Below are 25,000 nucleotides of genomic sequence, written 5' to 3'. Positions count from 1 at the left end.
AATTTGTAGTTCAATGTTATTTTGTGTTGTAATTGACTTTATTTTTTTATTTTTATTTTTATTTTTCTCTCAACCAGCCTCATTTACTTTTCCCTGTATTCTTTTCTGTAATGAACTCCATTGTAGCTGCTCTGGAAATAGCTCAGTATTACCAGCGTTAAAGTGTTTTGGTGAGGCACCCAGTCCAGCTTCAACTGGGTCACATGTTTATACATGTAGCTCCTGTTAAGAGTGAAGCAAATCAGGAGCACCATCCCACCATTAGCTTAGTAGATAAGCATAACTAATCAATCTGTCCACAGACACACACACACCCCCCTACCTCACACACACGCACACACACACCCCTACCTCACACACACACAGACACACACAGACTACCTGGAACCATAGATATATATAAAGGCTAGATGGCTTAAGGCGGAGTCACCAGCGTCGTTGAACGGCCGCCATCTTGTTACAGTGCCTTTCTGGTACGTTCTATGGTAGCTGGTGACCTGCACAGACAAAAATACTCATAACTCGCTGAAATCTTGACGGATTTACAAACGGTTCGGTTTATTACAAGCATATTCCGTTCCCGAGATACGACAAAAAAAAACACTAAAAACACTATTTTTTTGATGGGCTCCAAATTACACCAAAATTAAACCGAAGCATCTATGCCATGAGAGGGATTCAGGCACAAAGTTTCATGCAGTTTCATCCATTTCCCTAGGAGTTATGATCATCTGATGTTGCCATACTAACCCAACAACAGATGCTCATAACTCCTAGTAGCTCCCTGTAGCAAGATGGCCGCCATGCGACGACGTCGCTCTCCATTGGCCGGCAGCGCGGGTAAGCTATCTAGCCTTTATATATATCTATGCCTGGAACTACCCTCACCGGTGCACATTTTGGCCAATTATAGGTGGTTGTCAGCACAGTGTGTTTGCAGCCTTCGCGTCATTGACATTAAAAATTAGCTCATGGAACTAATGTGAGGATGTGAAGGGGACAGGGTATTCTGCCATGGCACTAATGTGAGGATGTGAAGTGGACAGGGTATTCTGCCATGGCACTAATGTGAGGATGTGAAGGGGACAGGGTATTCTGCCATGGCACTAATGTGAGGATGTGAAGGGGACAGGGTATTCTGCCATGGCACTAATGTGAGGATGTGAAGTGGACAGGGTATTCTGCCATGGCACTAATGTGAGGATGTGAAGGGGACAGGGTATTCTGCCATGGCACTAATGTGAGGATGTGAAGGGGACAGGGTATTCTGCCATGGCACTAATGTGAGGATGTGAAGGGGACAGGGTATTCTGCCATGGCACTAATGTGAGGATGTGAAGGGGACAGGGTATTCTGCCATGGCACTAATGTGAGGATGTGAAGGGGCCATGGTATTCTGCCATGGCACTAATGTGATGATGTGAAGGGGACAGGGTATTCTGCCGTGGCCTTGCTGAGCCTGTTGGCACCGCAGAAACAACAACAGGAGCCGACACTGTGATGCCAGGAAAGGCCTGCGGGGGGTGACATGTTTGGCTCACAATGTGATTTGTCCATCAGGTCAGGTGGTCCTTTTCTTAGCCTTAATCGTAGCCTTGGTAAACCCAGCCTCCACGTGTATTGGAGGCTGGGTTTACCCAGGCTACCTTAATCGAGCCTTACAAGCCATATTCAATTAACATTTCTCTACCTTCAAGCCTGAGACAAGAGTGGTTGACGCCAGCACGTATTGCGCTCGCGCACATTACTACGCTAACGAGCGGTCTTCCTCATGTTGACAGTGTGGATGTGGATGAGAGAGCATAGCAACACAGCCACAGGGCAGGTTGGACAGCACAAAGACCCTCTTGTCGTCTTCTGTCCCCCCTCCTATCTCCTGACACACTCCCTGGTCATGTGCTCCTCTTGGACAACACATTTCCCATTTTCCATTCTTCCATTGGCAACATTCAGTGTGAGCTGACGACCACGTTTTGACGCTCACTGAGTGAGTGGTGTACTGTGCTTTTTATTTGTTGAACACATCCGTTGCATCACTCACAACAGGCTACAGGCCAGCAGAGACAGAGGCAGGTAATGATGGAGTGAACGTGAAGTGTAGGCTCCAGATTGATCTTGAATGTAATATAATCTGCTCAAAATCTTGTCCATGAATCCTGAAAGAGTCTTGGTGAAAGACTGGTTGTGTTCCAGCTTCATTTTTCATAACTCAATAGTGCAAATGTTCATGTCCAAGGAGCCAAGACTAACTTCAATCCACAGTCAATCTGCACGTAATTCTATCTAAGAGATTTTACAAAGCTATGGATGCTGACTGTTCAAATCTCTTTTGAAAGAATATATAGGCTCTTCTTTTTTCTCTCCTCGGAATGAACTATATAAATAGTCCCAAACATAGTTATCGATTTTATCTTCCTGGAAAATGACACACGTGGCTATTCTTCAACTCTGTGTCAACATTCATCTCGTGGAAAAGGTTTGCATTCACAAACTGTGATCAATGAGAGAGACTCATTCAGAAGCACAGCTAACTTCAATACAATTTGTGTGTAAAATGCTCAGGTGTTACCACTCTAGCTATAACAGAGGGACTCTTCCAGTGCAACACATTCATTTTGGTGTGTGTGTGTGTGTGTGTGTGTGTGTGTGTGTGTGTGTGTGTGTGTGTGTGTGTGTGTGTGTGTGTGTGTGTGTGTGTGTGTGTGTGTGTGTGTGTGTGTGTGTACGTACGTACGTACGTACGTACCATTTTTATACAGTCTATGGTAGGTTCAAGATTCAAGATTCAAGATTTTTATTGTCACTCCATGGTACAAGTATCACGTGTGAAATTCTTGTGCTGTGGACTCTGTTTACAACATAGTGCAAATAGTACAAATATAACAGGGCATATGGGTGCAAAAACAACAAGAGACACAACAAGCATAAGGCAGTATAGTGATAAGACAAGTCAGAGACAGTGGCATATTCACTGCACATAGGTGCACGTGTCGGATGCATACTTTAGACGTGCTTAAACATTTTAAATTCTGCGTATTTGACATACAGGTGCAAATAACATATTCCTTATTAAACATACAATTAAACTCGGCATTTTACGTACGTGTGCCTGCGTGCGCGTGTGTGTGTGTGTGCTGCTATCTGCTGAGTTGACTAGGTGTACTTTGACCAGTGTCTAGTGTTTGCAGGCAGGACAGCACTTGACCAGATCGGTGGTGGTGGTGATGTAATGAGGATGTTTGGCCTCCGTGTGACATGGTGACCCGTCCCGGCCGCTGCTCTGCACCCCTACGCCCGTTCAAGCATCTGTTGTTGCCAAAAGCCATGTTCCTTCCCTGCCCCTTGGCCTGGTACACCCTGCCCCCCCCCCCCAACCTTTCAGAAACATTCATGCTCCTTAAACTATTGCTTTTGCTATTTTAAAGGCTAGTGAGATATCATCTGTCTGCAGTATTTGTTTTGATGTTAAAGGTGCTAGTGCAGCATTTGTAAACAGCAATACATTACTCAAATGAATTGTGATGATACTTTTGGTATATAATTACCATAAACAAATGATGAGTGCGAGACAAATCTCATACCAGTGATATTATTAGATGCTCAAAATTAAGACCACATCTCCCATGAACCCCGCTGCTAAGAGGATGTTGCTACCTGTCCCCACCCCCGTCCAGGTGTGTTTATTTGGAAGAGCAACAAGAAGCATGATGCCACCTACTGTATTAATATTGATCATGTGATTCTTCACTCATTCCACCATCTGCTATTGCCAGAAACGCAAAACAAACAAACAAACAAACATTTCTCTCTTTGCAATGGAAGAAAGGCATCCTCTTACTGTTTTGTGGGTAAAAGCAATCCAGTCCAAGACATTGCATTATTGGCTCCAAATAAAATATAGGATACAGATTTTATAGAAATATATGTATGTATATGTAATATATATCACAGAAATACATGATATAGAAATAGGTCTGAAAATTAGGCATTAGTGCCCCCCAAAGCCCCATCCCAGAACGGCCCCCCGTTGCTGTGCAAGTAGAACCCAAGTGGGCTGGACGAAGCACCGGAAGGAGGTTGGGGGCTTAATATTGCACTCAGCTGTTTGACTCTGCGAGGTGTATTTATACCCCCTGGCAGAGGGCTGGTGTGATAATGCATCGCCTCTGTCATGGAGCCCAGAGCACAGGCTGGAGCCCAGCCCAGGGAGAGCCGGAGGGATGGCACAAGAGCCTGGAGCTATGGCTAGCTGCAGGGAGACAGCAGAGCCAGCTGGCTATTTAAGGCCTCCTCCGTCTACCCAGACAACCAATGAAGTCACGTGATCCTTTGCAATGGGGTTCTCTCTGCTGCTGTCTAGCTGTCCTCTGGCCCCATGCAGCATACTGACTCAACTGTTTCTTCTCTTTCTCCACTTTTCACATTCACTCATATACAGTACGTACCAGAACAACAACTGGAGCAAACTAGACCCTAGCAGGCTGAAGTTTTATTGGCTGCCAGATATTTTTTCAAATCGGGGATGATTGTGTTTGGATACTCTTATGGACTACAATATATTCTTACCGACTACAATATTATTTTTGTACTCTTTTTCACGTGTAATTTTCTTACTATTTTATCATTTTACTTCCCTGATCAGGGACTACGGGTGGAAAATAGCAATTTTGCTCAAACCTGATGCATGACATCTCAGGTGGTTTTGTAAGGGCCACGTCTTCTTGTGTGTGAAGTTCAGGTGCCGGCATTGTCGGGGATTTGGTGTTACAGTAAGACGAGAAGCAAGAACGGTAGGCGGAATTTCAGTTGCCATAGTTTCCTAACAGGAAGTGCTTACGCTGATGAATGGCAGTTTTTCCTTAGAGGAAAGAGTGGGTGACACCAGGTTTAATTTCATTTGGTTTGCGTCGGAGCCAGCGAGATGAGCCTACACTCTGTCCTCCTGCTGCTGCTGCACAGGAGGAGAGAGAGAGAGACAAGCTCCCAGCCTGGCTTTAAATGTACGTCTCACTCATCTCTCTCAACACACTGCGAAGCCTGCTTGCTGATGGCTGGGATAGCACTGTGTATATGACCGTTACATTGTGTATACAGTATGACTGTTACAGTGATGCAGGGTTGTGACCAGAGGGGCTGTAGTGTTATGTCTGTTGCCTGGACAGCTGCAGTTACATAATGCAGACAGGATCGCGAGTCAAACAGAAACATCATGGGAACATGTCACTCGGCTAAAGCCTCCATAGCTCTTTTGCTTCTTTCTTGTAACACCCCCTTACACACACACACACACACACACACACACACACTCGAACCCTTTCCTCGTCTTGCTGAGCCTTTCTTATAGCCTACAGAGTGCTGCTGCATGCCAGCGTGGGCCTGGCTCAAAATCGATGTTTCCTCTTGTTGACTATACTTGTCCTAATGCTCGCTCTCCCGTGCCTTCGAGACTTGACTGAGTCATCCAGCATCTTTGAAGCTGACTTTCTTTCTTGTTTTCCGTTACACCGGCTGCAGGAATTGGTGCATAATATATGACAGGACATTTAGCTCTTCCTATATGACTGCCATTGATTTATAGCACAGGTTCTGCGGTTTAGAGGAACCCGTCAAGATATAGGAGCCGCACATTGCAGGCAAACTGATCTTTAAGGCGAAAAAAATGCCTTGAGCCCCTCTGCTGTGAAAACAATTAGAAAATATTCCCTTTTAAGTCAACCCTAGTGAGATTGAATGTGATTTGCTTATTTTTGGTTGCCCGTCTTTGCTCATCAGATCGTCTCCCCCGTCGCAACAGGATAAACATCAGATGTGCTTTGTGTTGGGGTTGACCTGACAAACATCTTGGGAGCAAACGACCAAGCTTCTCCATTCACTGGATAAAGTAAGAGGCTGTGTTTTAGCCGCTTGGCCCCTGGCAGAGGAAACTGTATTGTCCAAGATTCTGTCTTGTTGTTCTTAATTCAGAGTGAATAGCACAAATGGTGAGGAGGAGAGTCAGAAACGTCAGCCGGCACATTTAGGTCGAGGTTGTCTTCCTCCTTTTTATTGGTGCCTGGTTCTGACACAAAACAACAACAACAACTTTGAACGTGTGAAAATGAAAGTCACTTTCCATGTTCTCGCAGTATTCATCCTTGTGACAGAATGTTTCAGCCTCCTTCAAAGTCTCTCTGGGCTGCTGGAGAGGCCAGTTAGTACAGCGGGGATATGAGAGGGGATTTTTAGTTTTGAGCCGTTGCATAATGCTGGAACCCATTCTCCGCTCATAAATATGCCTACAGTAGGTTCTGCACTGTAGATGAATAAGAAAATCAGCGCAGTTGTTTCTTGCATTTGGACCAGTGTTGCCGGAAGGAACTAAGGTATAAAAGCGGATTTGCATAGACGCTTTGTGACAAACTGTGTGTTGCTTGCTATGTTATTATTTCAGAGAATAAAATCAATTCCGACAAGGAATGATTCAGTGGGGTCAAATGTGTGGCCGGTGTTACCATGGTGTTGAATTGGTTTAACCGCAGCACTTATTAGTGTGTGTTAGAGAGAGAGAGAGAGAGAGAGAGAGAGGGGGAGAGAGAGGGAGAGAGAGAGAGAGGGAGAGAGAGAGAGGGAGAGAGAGAGGGAGAGAGAGAGAGAGAGAGAGAGGGAGAGAGAGAGAGAGAGAGGGAGAGAGAGAGAGAGAGAGAGAGAGGGAGAGAGAGAGGGAGGGAGAGAGAGAGAGAGATGTTGGCATTGCAGATTGCAATAAATTCAAATCAGACAACAAAAAAAGTATGTGTGAGCGTGAGGATGGCTTTGGAGATGGAGCCAAGGACTTTCTCCCATTTTGGAAAAGAATGGTAATATAAAGATAAAAGAGAACGACAACTGGCGGTCTTTGAAGGGTTGGCCAAGGTAAAAACATAATTAGTCAAGGTCGATCAGACGATTGTATTGTGTGTGTGTGTGTGTGTGTGTGTGTGTGTGTGTGTGTGTGTGTGTGTGTGTGTGTGTGTGTGTGTGTGTGTGTGCGCCGCGTGTGCGCGCGCTCCTACATACAGAACATGCCGCTGTCTTCCTTGGCAGTGTGAAGACGTGTGAGATGTCCAGCTGAAATAAATAGACGCTACAGTCAAGAGCTTTTTCCTGTCCAGTAGGATCAGTCTATTTCCAGAAGACGGAGCTAACGCCGCTTTACTGTATACAGCCCAGTTTCCTGTTATGTGAAGAAGAGCAGAGAGACACACACATTAATAGCAAACACTATTATGAGAGGGTCATATTATACAGCTGTGATGATAATTCATTTAGTTAACCTCTCCAGTGATGCACTCATGACTGCCTTACTGCCTGTCTTTAGGCTATATATATGACTGAAGCTCTGACACGGCCCAGTGTCAGTTCATAGCTGCTCAATTTCATGGCTGAGTGTGACTCTGTGTCTATGACACGAGTCAGTGTGACTCTGTCTATGACACGAGTCAGTGTTCATGGCTGAGTGTGACTCTGTGTCTATGACACGAGTCAGTGTTCAGGGCTGAGTGTGACTCTGTGTCTATGACACGAGTCAGTGTTCAGGGCTGAGTGTGACTCTGTGTCTAAGACACGAGTCAGTGTTCATGGCTGAGTGTGACTCTGTGTCTATGACACGAGTCAGTGTTCATGGATGAGTGTGACTCTGTGTCTATGACACGAGTCAGTGTTCAGGGCTGAGTGTGACCCTCTGTCTATGACACGAGTCAGTGTTCATGGATGAGTGTGACTCTGTGTCTATGACACGAGTCAGTGTTCATGGCTGAGTGTGACCCTCTGTCTATGACACGAGTCAGTGTTCATGGATGAGTGTGACTGTCTATGACACGAGTCAGTGTTCAGGGCTGAGTGTGACTCTGTGTCTATGACACAAGTCAGTGTTCATGGCTGAGTGTGACTCTGTGTCTATGACACGAGTCAGTGTTCATGGCTGAGTGTGACTCTGTGTCTATGACACAAGTCAGTGTTCATGGCTGAGTGTGACTCTGTGTCTAAGACACGAGTCAGTGTTCAGGGCTGAGTGTGACTCTGTGTCTATGACACGAGTCAGTGTTCATGGCTGAGTGTGACTCTGTGTCTATGACACGAGTCAGTGTTCATGTCTGAGTGTGACCCTCTGTCTATGACACGAGTCAGTGTTCATGGATGAGTGTGACTGTCTATGACACGAGTCAGTGTTCATGGATGAGTGTGACTCTGTGTCTATGACACGAGTCAGTGTTCATGGATGAGTGTGACTCTGTGTCTATGACACGAGTCAGTGTTCATGGATGAGTGTGACTCTGTGTCTATGACACGAGTCAGTGTTCATGGATGAGTGTAACTCTGTCTATGACACGAGTCAGTGTTCATGGATGAGTGTAACTCTGTCTATGACACGAGTCAGTGTTCAGGGCTGAGTGTAACTCTGTGTCTATGACACGAGTCAGTGTTCATGGATGAGTGTAACTCTGTCTATGACACGAGTCAGTGTTCATGGATGAGTGTGACTGTGTCTATGACACGAGTCAGTGTTCATGGATGAGTGTGACTCTGTGTCTATGACACGAGTCAGTGTTCATGGATGAATGTGACTCTGTGTCTATGACACGAGTCAGTGTTCATGGATGAGTGTGACTGTGTCTATGACACGAGTCAGTGTTCATGGATGAGTGTGACTCTGTCTATGACACGAGTCAGTGTTCATGGATGAGTGTGACTCTGTCTATGACACGAGTCAGTGTTCATGGATGAGTGTGACTCTGTCTATGACACGAGTCAGTGTTCATGGATGAGTGTGACTCTGTGTCTATGACACGAGTCAGTGTTCATGGATGAGTGTGACTCTGTGTCTATGACACGAGTCAGTGTTCATGGCTGAGTGTGACTCTGTGTCTATGACACGAGTCAGTGTTCATGGATGTCTGTCACGATGTGGCTTCCCAGGACTCATTAGGCATTTAGTAGATGTTTTGTCCTAATTCTGCTGTTTGTTCTGTTAAACTGGAGTCATAAGACTGTCAGGCAGGCCAGTGTTTTGGCTTGAGAGGAGAGCCGCGCTGAGGTGGATCAGTGTGGGCAGAGCTCAGTAGTCATGTGACCTCTCTGCTTTCCTCGATGCAGCCAGACACCACACACAACACCTTGACAAATTTTAGACGACGTTTTTAATTTCATTTAATTTCATTTTTATTGGAGAGATCAAAGTAGTGGAAGACAGGGAGAGGGATGGGGATTCCCCATCTTTGATCTCTCCAATAAAAATGAAATGAAATGAAATGAAAAACGTATGACATGAAATGAAGGTTCTTGGTAGTATTAACATTTCTGGGTCAGAGTTGAGCGTAAAGTCATGTTGAAAATAATCTTCAAACCCCCCAGAACATCACTTTACAGGTTATGCACCTTAGACCACTGAGCCACCTGAGCCCAAAGCTTTTCAGATTCAATTGTTTGTCTGTTGGGACTTTGTTTGCACTAGCCTGGGTCCAGACTCCTGAATCATGTCCCACCCACTTTTCAGATTTTGTCAAATCAGAGAGTCTGGTGCTCTGTGGTCATTGGCTTGTTCTCACTTGGCAGAATAGATTTGGTGAAATCATCCCCATAATAACCAACATAAGCTTGTCAAAATCAAATGACATTTGTGGTAAGATTGGTATGCACTGGCTGATCTGCTAACTGCATCAGTGTCAGCTGAAGTAACATCAGAGCGTCAGTCACTAGTGATTGGTTATAGGTTAGGGGAAAACCAGCCCCCTCAACACAGAAAACTAGGCTAACTAGGCTGGCAACGAAATGGCCATTCAGTCTGTAAATCAGGCTAACTTTGGGCTAAAAAGGGAGCTTGAGAACTTTGCAGGTAATGAGAGCGTTAAATAGTTCAAACAAGTGGAGTGACAGAGAAATGAAAGAGATTGCCAGGATTGAGAGATCCAGACGAGACGGTGAAATAAAGATACTCTCACATATTTGTATAGGGGCTGCTGCCAGCATGTGGGCTCCTGATGTTCTGCCTCCACTGGCTCCAGCCAGGAATCAGAGCTTTCTCAAATCAATCATGATCTGGCAAAGCCTCCTCAGTCCTCTCTGGCTCCACGTGCTTCAAGATGAGACCACTGACTTTACAGCAAGCTGGAGTTCAAAGCTCCTTATGCTATAGCATGTCCCTCTGCTGCAACACTACCAATACTTTCTCTAGCCCTGAGAAGGAGCGTGCATGTTGGAACAGCGACAGCGTAGCTGCAAATGGAATATTTGTTCTTGAATATAAGGTGCATGTGTTTGTGTACACAGTATGGAGCTTAGGGTTTAAAACAATATTAGAAAGAAGAAAGAAAATCAAATCGGAGAGTTTTGAATCAGCCATTCCTGTGATTCCATAGGTGGCTCAATATTTTATACTTTGAAAGTTAGAAAAAAGAAAGGGAAAAAATAAAACATTGCTCTTATCTGTGATGTCTTCAGGACACAAGACCCCTCTTTTGACTTGGAGTCTGTTTGAAGAACATCTGCTGAGGTGTGTGTATTCAGAAGAGCTTAATGTCTCCTCATATCTCCCCAACTCTTCCCTGGGTGCTGTTATTTGCCCACTAATCGAAGCAGCTCCAGGATTAGTCTCTTGATGACAGAACCTTGTCTGTCTTGCACTCTGCCTTGGTGTTAGTTGACATCCAAAAGGCCATTGGATCACTATTGTAACCACTGACCCAGTGATATATTAGCTAAACGTGACGAGACAAACACAAATTCATTCAGAGGAATGTTTGTGAAGTGTCAGCACATAGTAACCATAGCAACCAAACATTTTGGAGATAGTGAGATCCAGCACTGGTTTCAATGCCATCCATGTGAGCCCAAAGAAAGAAGACAAACTGCCTCACCATATGGCTCAAGTTAACACTTTCACTTTCTCTGGTAGCAAGAGTTTTGATATTTTGAAACATAAATCTTTGTATCAGTAATTCAATCTTGCAATAACCGCTAAAGGTTTTGACAATCTAATTTGTCCAAGTGTCACCAAAAGCCCGGTCTGTTTTTCCCACGGCGCTGGCAGCAGGCCAGGCCGGGGGCCAGAAGATGCCAATGTCAGGACACACACTCACTCACTCATGGACGTTTAGTGAAGGGGGCAGGGCTAGAGAAGAGGGGCCGTACTTAGGACTAGGTAGGTGGGTTGAGAGTCAGGGTTCGAGGGCTGGGTAGAGGGAGTGGCTAGGGGAATGTGGGTGGTGGGAGGGGCGTGGTCAGGAAAGGGACAAGGATAGGGAAGAGGTGCCTTGCTAGTGATGGGAAGGTCGTAGCTAGGGAATAGGGGCCATAGCAAGGGATAGGAAGGTTGTAGAGATTGGGGATTCGAGGGGTTTGGTAGGGGGAGTGGCTAGGGGGATGTGGGTGGTGGCAGGGGCGTGGTTAGGAAAGGGGCAGGGCTAGGGAAGAGGGGCCCTAGCTAGGGAGGCCAGCAGAAGCAGGCAAATGGCAAATACTCAGCTTTGGTATCCAAGACCGCTGGAATAACATGAGAATTCTGCTGCTGGCTGGACTTTCCCTTTAGGCGGTGAACGTCTCAGCAGCATCATAGTTTTTGTCAATGCTAAAAGACAGCTTCCTCAGAAACATCCAAGGTTGACTCACTTCCTCCTTTTGCTCTCTCTCTCTCTGTCTGTCTCTCTCTCTCTGTCTCAGGTTTGTGGTGCTCCTCTTTAGAGTTTCCTGCAGTTACATGGTAACTCAGAGCTGAAGACAAGAGGTAAGGTGGATTTTTTCTAATCGGCAGTGGGGGGTGGGAGTGGTCGTGGGTTAGGAGATACCCGATAGTGTTGAGAGTGTGTTGTCAGGGGAGGAAAGTGACAGAGAAGGAGACCTACAGTAGCAGGCACCTCGGTGTATGTGGGTTTTGTGCCATGGCATTTGGATGTTGCTGTACGCCGGGGCGAGATGTCCCCAGGGAAACATCTCATCCTCCTGTTGGAGGTGAGAATGGAGGCGCTAATGGCGGGCAAGAGGCGCCTCTATGGCCTTTAAAGAGACAAGCAGAGGAGACACCACACCGCTGGCCCCGCACAACAAACACCATCTTCACATTCAGCTGCTGGCATGCTCAGTGTACCTGTGTGTGTGTGTGTGTGTGTGTGTGTGTGTGTGTGTGTGTGTGTGTGTGTGTGTGTGTGTGTGTGTGTGTGTGTGTGTGTGTGTGTGTGTGTGTGTGTGTGTGTGTGTGTGTGTGTGTGTGTGTGTGTGTGTGTGTGTGTGTGTGTGTGTCTGTGTGTGTGTGTGTGTGTGTGTGTGTGTGTGTGTGTGTGTGTGTGTGTGTCTGTGTGTGTGTGTGTGTGTGTGTGTGTGTGTGTGTGTGCATGCGTGCGGTGCAGGGTGGTACAAGCAGTCCTGTAGTACCCACAACGGGGCGTCACAGGAAGACGTTCAATCAGCTGATGTTTGCTGCTGATGTCCTCACAGAAAAAACACTTGAACTCAGCCATTTGAAAAGCCCGACATTGTCTTTTTTGACAGATGGCGTTATTATCTCCAGATTAATTTTGACTCATTCAGGTATGAGCCTGACAATTTGAGCAGTTTACTATGATGCACATAATATCATTTTAGAGCTATGGAGCCATACACATGCAAACTTTAAAAATAATAATAGCGTAATATTGCAAAAATAATTGCATAATAATGACAAAATAATGACATTATTGTATACTTTGCAGTACTACTGTAATGCAGGTATGGTTTTAGCTGGTTAACTCACATCATTTGGCAAGGCCATTGATCTTTTCCATACTGTCAACCAAGCTGCTATTTGTTTGTGTTTTTGCTTGTCATCAGTCCAGACAGACACAGTCCCTTTTATAGACAATTACAACTCCCTTGAAAGTAACTGTTGAGGGTGGAGTCAGGGTGCCATTTCATCACATTGGATCAGAGCTTTATCACTGTTTCATATTTCATAGAGATGCGAGCAGCTCAACAGCTCCTCACTAACAACTAACTCCTGCAGCAGCACGACCGTGGCTGTCCCCATGTTGGATCAGAGAAAGACGGAAGGTCAAAAGGTTAAAGTTCAGGACACCTTCAGGGCGACTGTGATAGCATTATTATGCTTAAGTCAAGTCAAGTCAAGTCAAATTTTATTTATATAGCACCTTTCATACACAAGGCAATTCAAGGTGCTTAGTGGCTTAGTGTCCTGCTGCAGACAGGAGTGGACTTATCCCTCTGAGCTCAGCACGCCTGGACACATGCGTGGACATACATACATAAACACACGCGCCTTCCTGGTGATCAGGTGGGAAGAGATGTTTGCAATGCTGCGGTTTTGAATTGCTGCCCTCTCGTAAGCATGTTCAGATGCATGGATTAGCACGTTCTGATCCCTCCGTGGCTGTCACACACTGAGGAGATGGCTGTTAATGCTTGTGGCGGTGTGGCTTAGATGCTGGTAGATCACGTAGTAGAGGATGGTATTGGACTCACCCTTGAAATGCACTATAAATACTTGGAGGCATTTTGAAGTCTTTCATTCATCTCAGTTGTTATCCTGCTTCCTTAGGCCTACTTGGATTGTGGCTCATTGCGTAGCTTGAGTCCTCAGATGTGTGACTGAGGGTCATCGCTGCCGGCCGTGGCCATCAAATAAAGTGCTAAAAGACATTCATGATGTTGGTCCAAAACCAGAATTCTTCGTTGTCAAATGAGCGGTTCCTTTTTCTGCTGGGATAACGGCTTCCTGTTTTTCATGCAATACCCATGACAAGGAGCATTTCAGTCTATGCACACAGCAGTTCAGTCTCTGCACACAGCAGTTCAGTCTATGCACACAGCAGTGCAGTCTCTGCACACAGCAGTTCAGTCTATGCACACAGCAGTTCAGTCTCTGCACACAGCAGTTCAGTCTCTGCACACAGCAGTTCAGTCTATGCACACAGCAGTTCAGTCTATGCACACAGCAGTTCAGTCTCTGCACATAGCAGTTCAGTCTCTGCACACAGCAGTTCAGTCTCTGCACACAGCAGTTCAGTCTATGCACACAGCAGTTCAGTCTATGCACACAGCAGTTCAGTCTCTGCACATAGCAGTTCAGTCTCTGCACATAGCAGTTCAGTCTCTGCACACAGCAGTTCAGTCTATGCACACAGCAGTTCAGTCTCTGCACACAGCAGTTCAGTCTCTGCACACAGCAGTTCAGTCTCTGCACACAGCAGTTCAGTCTCTGCACACAGCATTTCAGTCTATGCACACAGCAGTTCAGTCTATGCACACAGCAGTTCAGTCTCTGCACACAGCAGTTCAGTCTATGCACACAGCAGTTCAGTCTCTGCACACAGCAGTTCAGTCTCTGCACACAGCAGTTCAGTCTCTGCACACAGCAGTTCAGTCTATGCACACAGCAGTTCAGTCTATGCACACAGCAGTTCAGTCTCTGCACACAGCAGTTCAGTCTATGCACACAGCAGTTCAGTCTCTGCACACAGCATTTCAGTCTATGCACACAGCAGTTCAGTCTCTGCACACAGCAGTTTAGTCTCTGCACACAGCAGTTCAGTCTATGCACACAGCAGTTCAGTCTCTGCACAGAGCAGTTTAGTCTCTGCACACAGCAGTTCAGTCTATGCACACAGCAGTTCAGTCTCTGCACACTGCAGTTCAGTCTCTGCACACAGCAGTTCAGTCTATGCACACAGCAGTTCAGTCTCTGCACACAGCAGTTTAGTCTCTGCACACAGCAGTTCAGTCTATGCACACAGCAGTTCAGTCTATGCACACAGCAGTTCAGTCTATGCACACAACAGTTCAGTCTCTGCACACAGCAGTTCAGTCTCTGCACACAGCAGTTCAGTCTGTGCACACAGCAGTTCAGTCTCTGCACACAGCAGTTCAGTCTCTGCACACAGCAGTTCAGTCTATGCACACAGCAGTTCAGTCTCTGCACACAGCAGTTTAGTCTCTGCACACAGCAGTTCAGTCTCTGCACACAGCAGTTCAGTCTCTGCACACAGCAGTTCAGCTGAAAATGAGAATATACATAAAGCACTTTACAATAAGGGACACTCAATTAATTGTTAATTAATGCTTAGTCAAGGATTAACTAACCCTAAACTATTAAAATAAATAACTATTAAATAATGTATCAATTAATACCTAGTTAACATGAACACCATTACTATACTCATGCTTATGAAGCATTAACCAACCCTTACCTTTAAAAGTGATATCCCACATATATCTATATCTCAGCTGATATTGCTTACCAAACCAGTGCTTGCTCATGTCTTTATAACCCTGTGATATAAACAGGAAATAATGGTTCCAAATATGCACAATAAAGGAAACTTGAATGGGAAATGGCCTGTGGATATTGTAAACTAGAGGTGTGACTAAGGAAATGAGCTAGAGACAGAGTGACAGACGCTCCAGATGAGCTCAACTTTCCTTTCACTTTTATGTGTGTTAAAAAGCAATGTGCAGGATATGTAGCATATATTGTGTGTACTGTATGACCCATATAGCTCCACACACAACTGTACATGTATACAGTACAAAGATGCACACTAAAGCACAACCATGTAAGCCACAAACAAGCATCTACACACATGCACACACACACACACACACACACACACACACACACACACACACACACACACACACACACACACACACACACACAAATATACAAACACACACACACACACACACACAAACATACAAACACACACACACACACACACACACACACACCACAAACTTCCCTCACACACTCATATCAGTCTTTTACTGACAGTGACTGTGCCACTTTTGAGAAGAGTGGGTGCATTGACTGGAAACTGGTAGCAGTGTGACCCGACACAGGGTCACGTGACGTCAGACGTGGAGCTCTTATTGGCTCAACACAGGAGCCTGTTTAGCGTGATCAGCACAGACCAACTGTTTTCTTACTCACACACGACCAGCTCCACCACTATGGCTTGAGGCTGCCGCAGCGCAGAGGAACCAGAAAACATCTGCCTTTGTTTGGTTTTGGTACAGCCTACAGTCTCTGTCGGGGAGTTGGTATTATTTACTACTGCAGTTGGTTTCAGTTCACCTTTCAAACAGCAATTCACAAAGTGGAGAGCTTTTACTATAAAATGGAATTGAAAGTGAAGGCTTCATCGTTAGGTGAATTGCAGTTTTTGGATTTACATCACACGCACGATATACTTAACCAACCACAAGCCTGGCATTTTACATTGTGCAAGTTTGAATGATCTCTTGCTCTTGCTCTGGCTCTGGCTTTTGCTATGTCTCTATGAAATGTACCATCTCCAACTTTCCTTCATCTCATCCCCCCTTCACTTCTAATGGCCTCTCTCTCTGTAACACCAGGGCGTTGAAGATGGCAGTCTGGATCCAGGCCCAGCAGCTGCAAGGAGATGCTCTGCACCAGATGCAGTCTCTCTATGGCCAGCACTTCCCCATCGAGGTGCGCCACTATCTGTCCCAGTGGATAGAGGGCCAGCTCTGGTGAGTTGCACAGCTCAGCACTAGTACTGTGTGTGTGTGTGTGTGTGTGTTGCACAGCGTAGCACTGTGTGTGTGTGTGTGTATGTGTGTGTGTGTGTGTGTGTGTAAATGGTAAATGGTAAATGGCCTGCATTTATATAGCGCTTTTATCCAAAGCGCTTTACAATCAGTAGGTTCATTCACCCATTCACACACCGATGGCGGCAGGCTACCACGCAGGGTGCTGGCACACCATCAGGAGCAATTTGGGGTTCAGTATCTTGCCCAAGGACACTTCGACATGCAGACTGGAGGAGGCGGGAATCGAACCACCGACCTCTTTTATCCAAAGCGATTAGTGGTCGACCCGCTCTACCTCCTGAGCTACAGCCGCCCACAGCCGTGTGTGTGTGTGTGTGTGTGTGTGTGTGTGTGTGTGTGTGTGTGTGTGTGTGTGTGTGTGTGTGTGTGTGTGTGTGTGTGTGTGTGTGTGTGTGTGTGTGTGTGTGTGTGTGTGTGTGTGTGTGTGTGTGTGTGTGTGTGTGTGTGTGTGTGTGTGTGTGTGTGTGTGTGTGTGTGTGTAAGCACACATGCATAACTACACATTTTTGTGCTGTGTATGTTTTTCCATGCAAGCTTATCTGGCAACCCGTCCCTGTAGGCTCTTTTGTTTTGTTTGTTTTTGTGTGTGTCCAGAACCATATAACTAATAGAGCCCTGCACCGGCCTCGAATTTGGGCCCGGGTCCTAGACATTCAGGCCCGAGCCCAGCCCGGCCCCTAAAGCTTATGAAAATTTTCAGCCTGAGGCCGAACTGAGTCCGCCCCCCCATATACTGTATAAACTTAATGTGTGTTTGATCAATTTCAAATAGCTTATTCAATCAACACCATACAAAACACTTCCAAAGCATTACCAGTGTTAAATGTGTCAGTTGTGGAAGAATGCTGTTGCAGTAGTCTAGTCTGGAGGTGATGAAGGCATGTATGAGTGGTTCTGCGGCTGAGGAGGAGAGGGTGGGCCGGAGTCATGCAATGTTATGGAGGTGGAAAACGTTTTGGTGATGTTGTTGATGTGACTTGAAGGAGAGGGTGGGATCCATAGTAACGCCGGGGTTTCAGACCGGGGGGTGGGGTGTGACTGTGTGTCCGTCGATGCAGAGTGAAGTTCTGGGAGGAGGGATTTGGGGCCGATGATGATGATTTCTGATTTATTGCAGTTGAGTTTGAGGAAGTTGTTGTTTATCCAGGTTTTTAATTCAGTGTATGTACATGTCCATTTGTGTGCATTCATCTGTGTGTGTGTGTACATAATATATGTATGTATATGCAGGGGCGGAAAAGTGGGACTCAGTACCCAATGCCCCAATGTGGGGAGGGCCCTCGAAAAGCTTGGAATGCGTGAGAGACATGGATCAACAGAGGAAGGGGCCCACCAAGACTGCATATAGGGCCCCAAATTTTGTGCTATACCATTATGTGTGTGCGTGTGTGTGTGCGTGCGTGCGTGCGTGCGTGTGTGTGTGTGTGTGTGTGTGTGTGTGTGTGTGTGTGTGCGCGTGCATGCGTGCTGCGTGTGTGTGTGTGTGTGTTGTCAGGGATGCCATAGACCTGGAGAACCCACAGGAGGAGTTCAAGGCCAAGCGTCTGCTGGACAGTCTGATCCAGGAGCTGCAGAACAAGGCAGAGCACCAGGTGGGAGAAGATGGCTTCCTACTCAAAATCAAACTGGGACACTACGCCAACCAGCTGAAGGTGAGGCAGCCTGCAGTGTTCTGTGGGGCAATGCTATGCCAACCATATAGGAACATAGGATACAGTCAGCAATGCATACCTACGAGTAGACCATTAAGAACCAACAAAACAACTGCATGCGTATTGCGTACACTGAAAAGAAACAAGAAAAGAAAAAAAGGTTCAGCTACAGTGTGAAACATTCAGTCAAGTAAATTTAATTTCAATGTAATAGTTGTGCACACACTTAAAGAGGAGATGCAACATTTGATCATATGACTCTAGTTCATTTGCATTTCACCTCAGACAAGACAGGACACTGCTTTCCAGTTTTACATTTGTGACATCATCTACTGTAGCAGCATCATCTACTGTAGCAGCATCATGTACTGTAGCAGCATCATCTACTGTAGCAGCATCATCTACTGTAGCAGCATCATCTACTGTAGCAGCATCATGTACTGTAGCAGCATCATCTACTGTAGCAGCATCATCTACTGTAGCAGCATCATCTACTGTAGCAGCATCATGTACTGTAGCAGCATCATCTACTGTAGCAGCATCATCTACTGTAGCAGCATCATCTACTGTAGCAGCATCATGTACTGTAGCAGTGACATCATCTACTGTAGCAGCATCATCTACTGTAGCAGCATCATCTACTGTAGCAGCATCATCTACTGTAGCAGTGACATCATCTACTGTAGCAGCATCATCTACTGTAGCAGCATCATGTACTGTAGCAGCATCATCTACTGTAGCAGTGACATCATCTACTGTAGCAGCATCATCTACTGTAGCAGCATCATGTACTGTAGCAGCATCATCTACTGTAGCAGCATCATCTACTGTAGCAGCGCCCTAGTTGGTGAAAAGGTGAAAAGTTGCTCATCTTTCTAGCAAATCTAGGTAAATTTCAGACTTGTCCTGTCTTGTCTGAGGTGAAATGGAAATGAACTAGTCACATGATCAAATATTTAATGTACAATGGAAACATTTTGGTCTACTGCATGTCTTCTCTTTTTGTGTGTGGTGGCCTCACACCTGCTGTGTGTTTCAGTTAACCATCCAGGCAGCGGAGAAGCAGGAGGGAAATCTGCCAGTGTAGTGCAGTACGCTACTGCTTGTGTAGTGCGGGAGAAACAGGCAGCCAATGATGATCGAGCTATTTTTCAGCTTTGATTTGGTTGGCTGGCAGTCAGAGAGTGTATATACAGCTGGGCCAAAATTTGAAGGGGGGGGAAAGAAAGACTGCATATCACCGAAGCATTCAGTTGTTGTCGTCCCAGGACCTGATTAATCTGCCAAAGACAAATTCTACTGGCACTTGGTGGATGTTCTTATCAGATCTAGGCTTCGCTTGTCTCAGAAACACCAGTGCTGGTTCACATCAGGAGATGAGTGTCTTGCGTCTTCTCTTTACCGTCCCTCTTCCATCATCTATTACACTTGGAAGAGACTCAGATCATTAGGCACGATCACACAGTGACCATGCTTTCAGAGTGAGTCATGGTGTCAGTGAACCACCAAGACTTTCAGAACATCTTCATCACGTGAGAAGATGATAAGCAATCGGTCGGAGGAGTGCAACTGTTGGGCTCAGACTTCTCCCAGGCTGAACTTCTCAGAGAGAGTGCAATGTGAAAGTGTTTTTGAACAGGTTGTATCCAGCATGAGGAAAACAAGCGGGGGACAGCCCGGGTGAGGGCCTTGGTATCCAGCCAACACTGCTATTTATGATCCAGCACACACACCCCTTCCCACACACACACACACACACACACACACACACACACACACACACACACACACACACACACACACACACACACACACACACACACACACACACACACACACACACACACACACACACACACACACACACACACACACACACACACACACCCCTTCCCACTCCTCCTCGTCTATTTGTCTTCTCCCCTCTGTGAAAACAGCCAGCGCAACAGGCTGAAGGGGGACTGGCTGTGCATAATCAACAATAAATGTGTGTGATATATGGAATGTGATATGTACTGGATTTTTGTGTGTGTGTGTGTGTGTGTGTGTGTGTGTGTGTGTGTGTGTGTGTGTGTGTGTGTGTGTGTGTGTGTGTGTGTGTGTGTGTGTGCGTGCGCGCGCGCGCGTGCGTGCGTGCGTGCGTGCGTGTGTGGGTTATACCACTTTCAAACCAACGGCCAGGGTCGACCAGGGTTACTTGGCCCATGTTCAACCCTTCTTTTGTCAATTCAAATATGGGTTAATCCCTGGTCATCACAACTCAGATAGGATGGGTCACAACCATTTGCATGTGTGTATATATATATATATATATATATATACACAGTGTATACAGTATATGTATATATATAGCCATCGCGATGGTTCCACAGTGAAACATTGCAATGGACGATGGTATCGTCGTTGACGGGGGGGGGGGGGATTAATTAATGATTTATGGAGTCGTTACAGTGCCATTTGGCTGTGCCGGCACCACTGCAATGCATGAAAACTGAGCTCTACGTCATGTCACAGAGCCAGGCGACTCAAACAGTAGGCTATCACTACCAGCAATATTGAAAGGCGCAAAACAAATAACGTTAACGTTTTTTTTTTACCTTTATTTATACAGGGAGAGTCTCACTGAGAGCAATGCTCTCTTTTTCAGGAGAGCCCTGTTCACATTCACACACACATTCATACCTGGAAGCTGACCAGTACAACCACACTCTGATCTGCTGGCCACTGATCAGCTCCACTGGAGCAGTTGGGGTTAAGGGCCTTGCTCAAGGGCGTGGTAATGAGGGAGGGGCAAGCACTGCCTTTTCACTTTCCCCACCAAGATTTATCCTGCCGGTCCGGGGGATTGAACCGACGACCTTCCGGTCACAAGCTCGCTTCTCTAACCGTTGGGCCACCACTGCCCCAACGTTAACATTATTTAACTAGCTGGCAGAAAATGGGCAGACTTACTTGCGGCTAACGTTAGATTCATGTGGGCTCAGTTTTGAACCTGTTAAGGAGAGATAGAAACACAGCAGCAGGCAGCCTATGTAATGGAGTGACTTCATGGAAGCAGGCGGGTTGAATTCACAGTTGAAGACTTATGACATTACTCACATTGGTCTGAAAACAGGAAAGAACGTGAAGTTTCTTCTTTGTCTCAACATTTTCACAACAACACAACCAACTTCTGCCATATCCTCCCCTCCCCCCCCTCTCCTCCTCTCTGCTCTACCGCTTCTCTGAACTGGGGATAGGGTACGCTTGTTTAATGCCGCCTGTGCGTCGCGGGTGAGTGGAGTTGGCCTTTTTTATTATTAAATCTGCAAAATCTTAATTTCAACAGAAAATGAATCACGATGGTCCGATGTAGAAGGCTCAGGGGTTGGCACATCGACGATGGTCGATGCCATCGTCCATCGTGCCAACCCTAATACATATACTGTATATGTGTATATATATATATATATATATATATATATATATATATATATATATATATATATACATGTATATACATGTACATGTATATATATATATATATGCATACTGTACATACCATTGTTTTTTGGACTCCCGTGTTGAAGCACATCCATGGTTGAACTGGAGATTGCATCTGCTCTTACTCTTATGACCAGGCTGATCAATAGTGTTGATGTCCAGAGATCTTTCCATCTTTTTGCTTGATAAAATCAAAGTAGGAAATCTAGGAATGCTTCCACCAGCAGGAGAAATGAAGCATCGCTTTAATTCATGCAGGACATGGAAGTTGTAGGCTACGCTCCAGCTGTAATCAGCTGACAGTACGCTGATTGGATCAGCATTTAATCATTCACCAATCACATCCATTCTCACAACAAGGCTGGCCATTTAAATATGGCTGCCTTCTACCCTGGTCTTTGCTACTCAACGCTGCCACACACATCACTGCTGCTGCAAAGCTTTGCCTCCACCTCCCCAGCCTCTACCTTGTTCAGAGTATTAACATGGCTCAAAGGTTAAACATGTATTCAATGTCTTGCTTTGGGTATACCCAGGGGGGGATTCTGCATTGCGCTGCCTGATTATCTTAGCATGCTGCTTGGCTAATCCAGGGAGCATCTTCTGTAAAGAGCGGAGCCATCAGCGCTGAGCACCAAACATAACTGCATTTCCATTTGTTGCAATAAATGGATAAATCTATGACGAGACTGGTCCTGACTGAAAGTCAACTTAGCTTCGCATCTATTGTCAAACTTCCTCATTTACCGTAAGCTAGTGTAATGTGTGTCCATATTCACAGACTGCGACTAATTATGAGGAAAACAAATCGGGGGGGGAAGGAGTTTTCATAATTCAATTTTATTGTTGTAGTTAAGACAAGTGATACCAAAATTGGAAATTATCTGTTATCCACCAATGGACTGGTAACTGTAATATTCTAACTGACATTTAAATAGCAATATGATACATTACTCCATGAGGAGTACTATTACTGTAACGTGTTACCACTCAACACTAGTGTGTGTGTGTGTGTGTGTGTGTGTGTGTGTGTGTGTGTGTGTGTGTGTGTGTGTGTGTGTGTGTGTGTGTGTGTGTGTGTGTGTGTGCGTGTGCGTGTGCCATTGAGTCATGTCTTCATATGAAGTGCTCTGTGCTTCAGAGATGGCTCTGATTAGGCCTGTCTAATGGGTGTTAGCGTGTCCGCGGCGTGTCCACATCTTAGCGGGCTGCCTTGATGCGGCTAAATTAGCCGGTCCTGTGTGCCGCGCCCGCTCGGCCGGTCAGCGGCTAACAGGCCTTAACACGGGCACATGTGCTCCTTGTCTTTCAGAGCACGTATGACCGCTGTCCTCTGGAGCTGGTCCGATGCATCAAACACATCCTCTACACAGAGCAGAGGCTCGTCAGAGAGGCCACGAATGTGAGTAGAGATCACACGCGTGCATACAAACACATACACTCACATACATACATGCATGCATGTGACACCTGTGGCTTCACCATGCATTATTCATCTCGCAGCAAACGCATCAGAGTAGCTCAAATGCAAACAGAAGCTCAAAGATAATGGCGACTGACTCCAAGGTGTTTAACGCAACACAGTGTGAATCTATGGAAATGGGTAACCATATGATCGGAAGGCTATATTACCCATTTATCCCCACCCAAGGTCTGTTATAGATCCCTTGCAAACATACACATGCATAGTTTTCATTTAATTCGCCTAATCGTATATACATATATATATAACACTCATACTGCACCTACACACATCATGCTGTAAATGAAAACATTTTGAGTTTCTTACCAGCGACTCTGCAGTATTGGGAGGAAGTCCAAAATGTCATGTTTTATCTCAAGCAGTAAAGCATAGCTGGCGACCCGTAAAACATCTGACTATCAATAACTCCTGGGTTGAATTGATTTCCAGTCTCCACATGCTTTTTCTATTAGAGCAATGCATATTTGGACTGATTGAATTCCACACTGTTTATTCGGAGACTTTCGTCTCCACAGTGCTCCTGTACACAGCTCTAACTGACTGTGCAGTCTGCCTGTACACAGCTCTAACTGACCGTGCAGTCTGCCTGTACACAGCTCTAACTGACCGTGCAGTCTGCCTGTACACAGCTCTAACTGACTGTGCAGTCTGCCTGCACACAGCTCTAACTGACCGTGCAGTCTGCCTGTACACAGCTCTAACTGACCGTGCAGTCTGCCTGTACACAGCTCTAACTGACCGTGCAGTCTGCCTGCACACAGCTCTAACTGACTGTGCAGTCTGCCTGCACACAGCTCTAACTGACCGTGCAGTCTGCCTGTACACAGCTCTAACTGACCGTGCAGTCTGCCTGTACACAGCTCTAACTGACCGTGCAGTCTGCCTGCTTATGATAAGAAAGTGTGTTTCTTCCTCCTCCTCATTTTGCATGGCCAATGTTCCCATCAGAGTTATGGGCATGGGGAGGAAGGGGGAAGTTACAGTCAAATAGCATAAAATATCGTGAGCGCGCCGTGTGACCGAGGTCCAGCTAGGGTCCATGTCCCTGCTCCATCCTTCACGGCTAGACATGATGAATCTCAGCAAACCAGTGGTCAGCCATTTCCTGTAACCACGACCGTAAACCATCCAATGACAGATGATATAGATGCGGTCCACCATCCAATGAAAAACCCAACGTTCACAAACACACCACTCCCTCCCCCTCCACCTCCCCATCTCTGTCTCTCTATATCACACCTTTTTTGATTGATAGTCGAGCTCCCCGGTGAGCGGAACGATGGACAGCATGTCTCAGAAATTCCAGCAGATCAACCAGGCTTTCGAGGAGCTTCGTCTGCTGAGCCAGGACACTGAGAATGATCTGCGCAAGCTCCAGCACAACCAGGAGTACTTCATAATCCAGTACCAGGAGAGCCTCCGCATCCAGGGTGAGCTTATGTGAATTTATTATCGCCAGCAATGCCAGAAATGCAGAAAAAAAACATTTTTCAGTAAGATTACTCTGTCTAGCGTCTAGGCAAATTCAAAATGAGTGTCTCTCCTCACAGTCTAGACTCTAGAATGTGAGGAGATAATCATAAGTGAATGATTCACTTCTCTGTGGTTAATTGATGAATATGTGTTTGCAATATGGGTGCTGTTTGTTTGTTTGTTTTTGAAAGTAGACAATCCAACATGATGGAGGTTTGAAATATCGACAAAAAGTGTCACATCTATAAAAACTGCATCTGACTATCTGACCTCCTGTAGTAGATCATTGGTTCTCAACGTGAGGTCCAGGGACCACCAGGGGTCTTTCAAGGAG

At 45.9% G+C, this 25,000-nt stretch overlaps 1 protein-coding gene across 3 annotated transcripts in view; it reads left to right on the top strand.

Annotated features, from left to right (window-relative positions):
* The window catches only part of stat5a (signal transducer and activator of transcription 5a), an 83,718-nt gene that overhangs the window by 37,367 nt on the left and 21,351 nt on the right, over positions 1-25,000 (top strand). Inside the window, exons 2-6 of one of the 3 annotated variants that reach the window (XM_083648609.1) lie at positions 11,674-11,737; positions 16,357-16,494; positions 18,071-18,227; positions 23,023-23,112; positions 24,449-24,623. In XM_083648609.1, coding sequence (XP_083504735.1) covers positions 16,367-16,494; positions 18,071-18,227; positions 23,023-23,112; positions 24,449-24,623 — 550 coding nt within the window. In that variant the 5' untranslated portion in view covers positions 11,674-11,737; positions 16,357-16,366. The remainder of the gene's footprint in view (positions 1-11,673; positions 11,738-16,356; positions 16,495-18,070; positions 18,228-23,022; positions 23,113-24,448; positions 24,624-25,000) is intronic. The other 2 variants (XM_083648610.1, XM_083648608.1) reach the window with 2 other exon arrangements.

The sequence above is a fragment of the Poromitra crassiceps genome (assembly GCF_964638095.1).
Source record: "Poromitra crassiceps genome assembly, chromosome: 13".
Classification (NCBI taxonomy): domain Eukaryota; kingdom Metazoa; phylum Chordata; class Actinopteri; order Beryciformes; family Melamphaidae; genus Poromitra; species Poromitra crassiceps.
Note: the sequence above shows the minus strand (reverse complement) of the source record. Positions and strands in the feature narration are given on the sequence as shown.